Source organism: Eucalyptus grandis, chromosome 11 (genome assembly GCF_016545825.1).
Source record: "Eucalyptus grandis isolate ANBG69807.140 chromosome 11, ASM1654582v1, whole genome shotgun sequence".
Lineage (NCBI taxonomy): Eukaryota > Viridiplantae > Streptophyta > Magnoliopsida > Myrtales > Myrtaceae > Eucalyptus > Eucalyptus grandis.
Genome location: NC_052622.1, coordinates 15,090,802 through 15,102,482, shown reverse-complemented (window position 1 = coordinate 15,102,482; position 11,681 = coordinate 15,090,802). Strand labels below are relative to the sequence as shown.

General features: G+C 40.4%; 1 protein-coding gene across 1 annotated transcript; it reads right to left on the bottom strand.

The window, feature by feature from the left end:
- Positions 1-8,900: 8,900 nt before the first annotated feature.
- Positions 8,901-10,994, bottom strand: LOC120289773 (glycine-rich protein DOT1-like). The gene is made up of 2 exons (XM_039305112.1): positions 10,829-10,994; positions 8,901-9,367 (listed from the first exon to the last, which is right to left on the bottom strand). Exons 1-2 carry the CDS (start codon positions 10,992-10,994, stop codon positions 8,901-8,903), a joined length of 633 nt encoding a protein of 210 aa, XP_039161046.1.
- Positions 10,995-11,681: the final 687 nt, after the last annotated feature.

The following is an 11,681-nucleotide window of genomic DNA, read 5'->3' as shown; positions in this document are numbered from 1 at the left end:
AAGTACAAAGAAAAGAGACTGAAGAAAGAAAGGGAAAGAGAAAAGAAAGTCCACAAGGATTTTGTTTAGCCTCATTTGAAAAAATATAAGAAATGAATTATGACTAGAAATAAATCTTTAGATAAGCAAAATAAATATAAATAAATATGACAAAGATCGTAAAAATATCTACATAGAAAACTAAACAAATCAAGCTAGAGTCGAAAATCTTATTCTGTTTTAACAATCCTTATCCTTCGGTCAACTTCCTATCCCTTAATATCCGCCTCCATCAAAACCACCGCCGCCACCGCCTCCATCAAAACCACCACCTCCATCAAAGTCGCCGGTGCCGTGGTGGTGGTGTCCGCCATGACTGTGATGTCCGCCGCTGACATCATACCCGCCTCCGCTGCCAGCATTATACCCGCCTCCGTGATGGCCTCCGTCATGGTGGTGGTGATGGTGGTGATGGTGGTGATGGCCTTGATGATGGTCACCTCCACTGCCACCTCCATCCACGTGATGGTGGCCATGGTGGCCCGGATGATGGTCACCTTCACCGCCTCCTCCGTCTCCACAGTATACTGCATCTCCAACAATAGAGCTGAGCAAAAGAGTATTAGGAATAGCCGAACCATAGGTTACGCCTTTGCCGGCAGTGCCGCCGCGGGTACCACCTCCCAATTTGTTTTTGCGGGGAGAGCCAGATTCTTTGCCGCCATGGCGGCCACGAGAAAAACAGATGGTTACGACTATAGAAAGAGACGCCAAGATCCCGCACACCATCAAGAGACCGTAGGGCTCGAGAAACGCAAGATCCATCTTCATCTGGATGCCCAAAGCTAGAAAGGATCGTGCACCAGTATGTGTATATATACACTATTGGATTATTCGTATTATTGACGAATGTGATGGATTGGAGACTTCAATACGACGATAGATATTAGACGACTTGAGCATTCAAACATGGAAAGATGCTGTTGAACAAGAGTGGCTAAGGCCCACCCTATTCCATTTAGAATGTAATATTTCGTACATTGTCGAGTGAAGATTACAAGACGACTACACATACATACATACATACATACATACATACGGTGAGAATAAAATTAGATTTAAAAAAATAACTTTAATAGACCACTCTATCGCATACAAAAAATTTAGATTATAATCGATTTTATCCTAAATAGCAATCTTAATATAATTTAATACAGACCACACTATTACATCACAATTTATTGAAATGAAATCTTTCTCTCTCTTTCTGTTTTGTTTTTTTTTTTTTTCAATACATGCCTAAAAGGTATATAAATATAAGTCCAATTCAAAATATTTGGTTACTAACCACCAGGTCATCTACACGCACGGCATGCGTGATCCATTAAAATGGTGACGTGTGTCGAGTGATGTGGAAATTAAAAGAAGAGAAAATAAGAATTTTGCATCGTTCTCCCTCGCTCTCTCTCTATTCTCCTTTATTTCAAATTTCAATCCGGACCCCTCCCTCCTCCATCTCTCCTCTCCTCTTTGTCTCGCAAAATGCGACGACCACCTCTGCACGACTACCGCCAGATGCTCTCTTTCAACTACTAGGAAACGACGGAGGCTTGGCGACATTGGGGTCGGAGGGCTCTATGGCACAAGCTTCCCTCGGAAGAAGGGGTCGTCGAAGAGAAACAGATGTGAAATGTTGGCGTCCGTGCAGCTGTGGCACTAGCCGAACCACCCAAAGAGAGGATGAAGTCGAACTGCCTGTCGATGTCGTCACTGTCCTCCGTACTGGCACTGTCATCTTCTTTGTTGCCTGCTCACCCTACTCCCCCTCTCTCCTATTCCTCTTCCTCCTATGCAGTCGCTGCCTCCGTCCATTGAGATGTTTAGTTTGAGCATCACAAAGCCCTCTGCTCTTGCTTAGTGCTTAATTTGTTGGCCCTTACTTTAGGAATGATTGGTTGCCCTTGATTTTGCGCATAAAGAGAGAAAAATGCTTGAGGAAAAAAAAAAGCAAACATTCCTGTTCTGGATCCTTTTTCCTTGCCGCCGTCGAAACGTCGTTTGCCTTTGCCGGTTGCCGTTAGCCATCAAGTCTAGGGAGGGTACAAAACCATCCCCATTCTTCTCTATTTTGTGTCCAGAAACCTTGAAGAGGCAATACTGTGCTTTATTGTTGTTCACAGTTTGGATTAAAAAATTGCCTTCGCTTTGAATGTGAGACTTGTGTTGACGGTGCACAAGACTTGATCGACAAATTGTTCATGAGAAAGGCAAAACAGTGCCATATGCTATCGAATCCGAAGATTAATCATCGTAGTTTACATGTTGTAAACCGATTAGTGGTCATTTGGAGTAATTTTCATGAAATTTTTCTGTCACGAGATTCTTTTCTGCTTTTTCTTTTCCCCTCCTTTTGAGAACGGAAAAAACATCAACACCAGTTTTAACGAGGAGAGAGCATCGCCTGAGAAGCTTGCAAAGTTATTATTTTCTCTTCTTTTAATTTCCACATCACTCAACACGTGTCACCATGTTAATGGATCATGCGTGCCACGAATGCAATGACGTGGTGATTAGCAACCACAGAAGTGAGTGATGGATTTCAATCATTCAACCACACACAATCATTCCACACAAACATGATGATTTATTTATTTGGTTATGAAGAAGATCGGGTATTCAATTTTTTTGTAATTAGAGCTTGTCAATCTCAAAACTTTGTAATCCTAATGAATGATATTTTATGACTCAAGTTATACATTACTAATTGTGAGAGATGTATGATGATCCCCGTATAAAGTATTTGCGCTAGCCCCGTCCTCAACCTTTTAACCATAAAGGAAATAAAATAAGTATCTTCCTCGAAAAAATGTGATAATTCTTTGATACAATAATTTTATCTTATTAGGTTCAAATTAATTTACAATTAACGTCGATTATGTAAGGTCTAAACAAAAGAAAGAAGAAGAAGATGGGAAATCAAAGATTTGCTAGTATTTTCATTGGTCTTAATAGAAAATTTTTGACACGAAAAAAGATCAATGTTTTTTTTTTTCCGTAATCTTCCAAAACTTACATAATATTTTAAATTTGATGGAAAAGCAAAAAAGTTGCCTTTCGACTTTTGATAAATCTGGACGAGTAACACTAGTTCAAATTATCATATAGAATTCACTAATATGACATTAATTAAACACAAATTACATCACCAAATCAAAGACACCCACACAAGGCATGGTATGCGTCCACTTCATTCGCCATCAATGTATAATTCACATTAAAAAATAAGGCAATTATTTTTTGTTGAGAGATTATGTGCATCGTGCATTCCCTTATCTACCTTCCTTTGTTGAATTAAGAGTAGATAATACAAACAGTTTATGAACTTTGATTTAATTTGTAATGTGGTCTCTAAACCTGTTAATTAGACAAACATAAGAACCCGAATTGATAAAAATACTGTTAAATAATAATTATTTTCTATCTCAAAGTTAGCCGCGGCAACCTCTGCTGCTGTAGTTGCCCCCGCTGCCACTAATTCCCAGTAAAACCACCACTACGTAGATGGGGAGCTAAGATTAATGCCCTTTTAGGGAAGTGATCTTCTACCCTGCGGTGTTCCTCTTGGTGTTTCAATAAATCTTGATCACTGACTTTACAGAAATGATGTTGCCATAAAAGATTGAGATCTGTCGAGATGCCAAGGAAAACATCATGCGGGATGGAGGAGCTGCGTCTAATTTTTACGCCTTCTACTTAGCTTTAACATTATGAGCAAGTTACCTCAAACTTTCCATCTCAAAGAAATATGTTATCATTAGCTCTGTGTTTTTGCACTCAATGACTGAATTGATTCTACCTTTTATGGCGTGAAGGGTTTGGAATATCACAATTAACTTGAAATTGAAAAAGAAAATCAAATAGATGAAACATGCTCTCGAAGAACCCTTTTGAATAATAATACATTTTTCTCAGCCAATAGCATCCAATAGTAGATTAATAAGTGCTTTTAGACGTGACAACTGCGCTCGTCAATGAGTTAGCAAGGGTTTTACCACCTCTTTCCACAAGCAGATACTAGATAGTACGTGTTTTACAATATTGCAAGGGGGCCCCAGCATTTAGTTAGTAATTTATCGACAGAAAAACAATTTTACCATCCTTAAATATAGGCCCCGTTTGGTTCGGCATTTAGAAGGGGCTTTTGGCCTCTAAAGGGGTTTGGGCAAAAGCGGGTGGTGTTTGGTTCAACATTTTGGGGACTTTGGGGAGATGCAATTGCATCTCCAAGGGGCTTGAAGGGGCTTTAGGGGAATGGAGGGGGAGAGGTCCATTGGGAAGTTGCATTTTCGGAATGCAACTTCTACTGTTCATCTTCACCGGAGAGAAGCCGATCGGAGGCCGACGACCGCCGGCCAAGGGTCCCCCGACCCCGGCGACCGTCGCCGGACCTCAGGCGACGCCTGGGTCGCGCGAACCAGGCGGCCGTCGCTGGGTCGCGCGACCCCGGCGGCCGTCGCCGGGTCGCGCGACCGGCGGCCGCCGCCCGGGTCGCGCGACCCCGGCGGCCGTCGCTGGTCGCGCGACCCAGCGACGGCGGCCGTTGGGGTCGTGCGACCCCGGGCGACGGCCGCCCGAGGTCGCGCGACCCAGCGGGCAGATCCGCCATCCGGCCGCCGGATCCGGCGGTCCGGTGGCGGACTTCAAAAAAATGAGACAAATGTTTTTTTTGTTTTTTTAATTTAATAAAAGTCCTTTACAAATGTAAATTTTACCAAACGATATTTGCATTTCGGAAAACCCCATTCACCCAAAGGTATTTGCATTTTGGCAAATGCATTCCCCAAAAGCCGAACCAAACGGGCCCATAGTTTCCAGTAGTATACTACCATCAAGTAGTTTGCGACTTATAAATGAAATAATGATTTTATCACCCCATATCGAGTAGTATATTACCAATTATCCAAAAATTTTATAAGCAGGGCGTTTGTTTAATTAGTAACTTATCAATGAAAAATTCATGGTACTGTTTTCAAATCTAGTTTTCAGAAGAAGCAGATTACCAGGTGCTTTCCTATTTTACTAACGATTGCATCAAGTTTTTTTGTAACTTACCGATCAAATATGATTTCACTACTCCCACGTTGAGCAGTAGATTACCGTGTGCTTTGAAAATTTACAAGTGGCTCAGTCAAATTAATTGGCAGATTAACAATTTAGGTATAATCACATCTAAACTTAGGTTCAAAATATTTATTTAATTCGTTAAAAAATCCATCCAAACAATAATAAAGCACTCGGTAATCTGCTAAGAATATCTACATAGAAACAAAAAATAGAACCATAATTATGACGACAAATAAATCTTTAGATAAGTACAGTAAATATAAATGGTTCTCACAAAGATCCTAAGAATATCTACATAGAAAACTAAACAGATCAAGATAATCGATAATCTAACTCGATTTTAACAGTCCGCGGTGTCCGACTCCACCAAAACCACTGCCTAGCTAAAAAAAGCCGCCCCCATGATGGTGTTCGCCTCCACCAAAATCACTGCTTACGCTAAAACCGCCGCCACCGTGATGGTGTCCGCCATGACTGCTGATGCCTTGGTGTCCGCCGCCGCCACTATACCCGCCTGCATGATGGCTTCCGTGGTGGTGGTGGTGGTGGCCACCAACACCTCCGTTATGGCCTTGACGATGGTGGTCACCTCCACCCACGTGATGGTGTCCATGGTGGCCGTGATGATGGTTATCTCCACCGCCACCACCCTCTCCGTTGTCAGCTACAATTCCATTCACAGAGCTGTACAAGAGAGAATTAGCAAAAGATGAACCGTCAGTTATGGCTTTGCCGCCCCTGCCACCGCCGCTGATGCCACCTTCCGGATTGTTTTTGCGGGGCAAGCCAGATTTGTTGCCGTTGCCATGGCTGCCACACGAAAAACAGCTCAAGAAACGCAAGAGCGATTTCATCTTGATGCCCAAAGCTACAAAGAATGGTGTGTGAGAAGCAGAATATATGTGTATTTATATATATTTAGGCTGGCTTTGATCTTTTGGATTTCTAGTCAGTATGGAACTATATAGGATAAAATAAAATTTAGAGATTTTGTCATATCTTATCTAATATTTGATAAACTACAAATTTAAAATCGGATATTTTTATATCTTATCCTATCCTATCCATTGTTGGCTAGAAATTGCATTTCAATTTGATGGACATATATGCCCATGAAGTGATGTTGCTGTTACAATCATAAAAATATCATTATGATGCACAAATATACTTGAAAACCTTCACAATTAATTAGACTTAAAATCCTTGGTGCAAAAAAAAAAAAAAACTTTTGATTTACAAGTATACTTGAAAACATTTTTACTGGAAAAAATAGGAAAATAAGGCATGGAACATTTAGGTTTCACACAATCATAAGAAAACTTCATTTTCAGCTAATATTTTCAACCTGACAAGCTGCGCAAGAGCACGGGGTAGTACAAAAGCTTTCAAGGCTGACATCAAGAGAACGCAGGACTTGAGAAGCGCATTATGTATATTAACATATTTTTTATGTTTTCCATCATTGGATTATTCGTGGTTGACGACTGTAATTGGTTAGAGAATTGATCCCTCCATAGATAGGGACGACTCAAGCATTCAATTGTGGAATTACGCTGTCAATCATGTTTGCGTTTGTATAGGGAGCACCTTTGCATGTAGTGCGAGGACTCAATCTGATGTAAACATTATCTATAGGTACATTTACATCTAAAGTAAGGGTAAAAATATTTATTTAATCTGTTAAAGAAAATATGCATCCAAATGGTATAATTGGACAAATTTATTAGACTGCAGTGCCATTAGTTAGTTGGTCGGGTTTGGGACTCCATTTACATGTTCCTCATGAGAATTTGGCAAAGGCTTCAATGGCATGACAACACATCGAACGGAAGTGGCTAAGGGGCAAGGGCTCATCCAATTTCATTTGAACATTTGAAATTTGTACTGAAAGAGAGAAATATAATATTCTATGCATTACCAAATGAAGAGTACAAGACCCCTATGTATATGTAGGGTAAGATTAAAATTTGATTTAAGTACAATAAATGTAAATTACAATTAACTTAACCCTAGATGGTAATCATAATATAATCTAACACAGACCACACTATCACAAAACAATTTATTGAAATGACCCTAAAACGACTCAAAAGGAGCAAGAACAACACGATTATGTACGACCACCCAATGAGAACTCCATTGCGAGAGAGATTAGATCACCTTAGCGACGACAGTCATGGAATTAGTGGAGTTGACGAAGACGATTGGAGGCTCGTGAACCAGGTGAACCGGCGGCATCAAAGCGGTTCGAATTGGTCGTTCTGATGAGGCTGGATGATATGTTTTTCCCAACTACCTATAAATCATTGTAGTCTCGTGCCGTATTTATGTTAACTTTAATCCAAAAACTTATTCAATTCAGTATTACGCAGTTTTCTTTCGGGGGAAAAATGTAAAAGATAAGTGTCAAGTAGTAGAATAATAAATAAAGACCATAAAATTCTAAATGAAAAATTGCACCAAGAGCCCTAAACGTTTGGTTATGTGTAATTAAATCTCAAACACCTAAAATCTGGTGGAATTAAGTCCTGCGAAAGACCGCTCGACCCAATTTTACTGACGTGGCAAGAAGGCATACCATGTGTAAATTTGATATTGTTTTCAGCATATGCTGCATGACACTGGAAGCCATTAGCGAATAATAAGTTGATCAGTGAAAAATAAAAATTAAAAGAAGGGTAGATCAGTGTCGTGACGTCAAAGGCCATCACCATATTGGGTTCGAAACTCGTTCTAGGTTCCGTTGTCATAAAACTGTAGGCCTAGAAACGACAACTAATGGTGGTGACAGAGGTCCAGGTGCATTCAACCGAATGAATTGTCGATAATTGCTAGACCAATACTAGGGTGGGTATCGGTCTAGGATCTACTCGCAAGCTGTTCGGATTCAAAAGTTTCCAGAACCGGTATTGTGCGGGTAGTTTCTTGGTTCTGAGTGCTAACCTACTCACATGGGGACTAGCAATTTAAAATCTATCTTAGAGACCCGAACTCAATTGCTTTCTTATTATTTAGATCGCAGCCTCTTCTCTCGTTTCTCACTCTCGCTCTATACTCTTTAATCTTGAACAGAAAATATAGTGGAACATTCTTTAAAAATGTATGAAGTAACATTTGAGCATTATGATTACTTTTCACCAAAAATAAAATAAAATATTTGAGCATTATTCTTTTGAAGTACTCCATTATATATAGAGAACAAAACAAACATCTGCTCAATTTTCCCATAGGTCCTAGAATCAGACAGGACCAACATGTCTAATGGGGTAGGTTCCACAGTTAGTCTCATGTTCTAGGTCTAAAATCTATTCACCTTGAAACTGATTACTCCTAACAAAAAAATTACCATTATGATAAAAATAATTATGGTAAGTCAACAACATAATCTTTAATTTATTTTTGGTAGAGAATGGTTGCTCAATACCATAAAAGGACAAATCTACCATGGTGGAGTGGGCACAGAACACGTACTTATGCTTTTTGATCCTGAAATTTACCAATTTAAATTTCCCACGTAATTATGTTAAATACAATGAAAAGAGACTGAAGAAAGAAAGAGGGGAAGAGAAAAGAAAGCCTATTTAGCCTCATTAAACAAAATAAAACAAGAATTCTGACGAGAAATAAATCGTTAGATAAGTAAAAAAAAATTATTATTATCATAAAGAAGATCCTAAAAATATTTACATGGAAAACTAAACAGATCAAGATAACGGAGAATCTTATTTAGTTTTAACTATCCTTCAGTTTTGACCCAACAAGATAAAAAGTAAACTATCCTTCAGTCAACCTTATCCTTAATGTCCATGGTGTCCACCTCCATCAAAACCACCGCCTACGCTGAAATCGCCGCCACCGTGGTGTCCACCATGACTGCCGATGCTGCCACTATCTCCGCCTCCATGATGGCCTTTCTGGTGGTGGAGGTGGCTGTGATGATCGTTACCTCCACCACCGCCACCTCCGCCTTCACCGTCAGCTACAACTCCATACACAGAGCTGTACAAGGGAGTATTCGCAATAGCTGAACCATTGACAACGCCTTTGCCACCCCTGCCGCCGTCGTTGCCGCCTCCCGGTTTGCTTTTGGGGGGAGAGCCAGATTTGTTTCCGCCAAGACGGCCCCAGGCCGAACCAATGGTTATGCCTTTGCTGCCTCCACCGCAGCTGGCGCCACCTCCTGGTTTGCTTTTGCCGGGAGAGCCAGATGATTTGTCGCCGCCACTAGAAAAGGGCCAGAACGATTTCATCTTGATGCCCAAAGCTAGAAAGGATCGTGCACTAGAAGTAGATGACATGCGTATTTATAGGCTACGATTGATTATTCGAATTTCTAGTCAGGATGAAACTGGATAAGATAAGAATCGAGAAATTTTATCGTTCGTATCTTATCTACTGTTTAGTAAACTACAAATTTAAAGGCAAATATATTTATAACCTATCACATCCATTATTTGATAGAAATTGCATTCCAATATAAATGACATATATGCCGCCATGAAGTAATATCAATCTCATCTTTATAAAAATATCATTCTCATGCAGGTATACTTGAAATTTTTCACAATTAACTAGACTTAAAACCTTTGGGGCAAAAAAAAAAAAATAATAATCGACTTACAAGTACAATTGAAAGCATTTTTGCTGGAAAGACATACGAAAATAGGATTTGGAACATCCAAGCTTCACACATTCATAAAAGCTTCATCTTCTGCTAATATTTTCAACCTGACAAGCTGCGTAAGAGCGTGGGATAGTGCAAAAACTTTCAAGGCTGACAAAAATCAACCGTCGATAAACGCAGTCCTAGAGAGGTCAGTCGTGGTAATCTGCAGTTCTAGTGTGCAAAAGTCCCAAGACCAGGTGGAGCAATCAAGAGGATTTACTATATAGACGTATATCATCATCAGTTCTCAGCGTAGACAGTTCTGTGAAAATGCAAGCGGGAGATATGGAAGATCTACTCATAATCTGCTGCAACGATGTAGAGAGGACAGCCGCACAAGTACATATAACACCTTTGGCACTGACTTTTACATCCATAACAGTGCAGGATCCACTCCATCACGCAAACTGCAGGAATCATGCACGGTTTCGAAATCTTTGACAGAGAATCACATTTCGATCTATGTAAGATCCCCTTAGAAGGAAGGATTATATGCAAAATTACTGTCAATTAATTCATACTCGGTAAAATCAGACAGAGTTAAGCATCAAGCTGGTCATAGCAAGAGAATTACCAATACCGACATTAGAAAAAAAATGATTCCATGAAATAGCAAAAAGAACATTATTCGATATTGTTTTTTTTTTTTTTTGATACCCAGAGAACCTCCGCACGCCGCTTCGCGGTGGAGAGTAAACCCTGGGGCACTGGAGGCCCCCACCGCTGACCCCCGAGCGCGGTTAAATCGCACGTTATGCATTGAAGCATCGCGTCCACGAAGTTTCGAACCTCTCCCCCTGCGAATGGAGTACTAGGCTCTTAACCAGCGCGGCCACCGCGGGCGGTGGTCATTATTCGATATTGTTCATCATCATAAAACAACAAAGAGACTACACAATAGATCTATTACTTATAGACAAAAAGTAAGTACAACTTTCCTTTTCCAACTCGCACAAATCTACTATGACTTATTGTTCAAACTCTGCCTAATTCTCTGAATACCACGAAAATTATAGAAATAAAACCCTTTTTTCCCCCATAATTCATGCCTAAAAGTACATTCAACACCCTCCGCCGCAACCGCCGCCTCCGCCGCAACCGCCGCCGCTGCCCCCATCATTGCCACCACAGTCATTGCTGTCGCCTCCATAGTAGGCGCCTCCATCGTAGCCGCCGACATGGCCACCTCTCGATTTCTTCTTGCGCCGAGACCCAGACGAACCATTGCTGCAGGAAAAAATAATCAGCGAAACGACGACCAAGGATAACAGCAAGAAGATGACACCGGCGCTTGCTGTAGTGACCCATCCTCTCGCCATTGATTTCCCTGTTATCTCGTGGAGAGAACAGAGGCAGGAACTCAATTATCGACGTTATCAAGGGAGCTTCATTTAAATAAGGAAAATGAAGAGAGGACCGCATTGTCAATCTCAACAAGTGACGGATGGATTTCAAGCTTTCCTTTTTCGGTCTGTAGATTTCAAGCTTCCAACCCCAAAATTATTCTACACAAACAGGACCGCTTGTTTATCCGGGTGTGAAGAAGATTGGGTATTCATTATTTGCGATTGTCAATCTCAAAACTTTGTAATTCTAATGGAATGATAATTTATGACTCAAATTGTACATTACCGATGGAAGAGACTTGTGATGATCCCTATAAAAAAGTATTTGCGCTAGCCCCTGTTCTCAACCTTTTTATCTATAAACAAAACAAAACTAGTATCCTCTCCAAAAAAATGTGCTATTGCCTTGACACAGTAGTTGTAGCTTTTTTTTTTTAGTCGGTATACAGCAGTTATACCTTATTAGGTTCAAATTAATTTACAATTTGTGTCGATCATGTGAGGTCTAAGAAAAGAAGAAAAAAAAAAGATGGGATATCGAAGATTTGCTTGCATTTATAAAAACT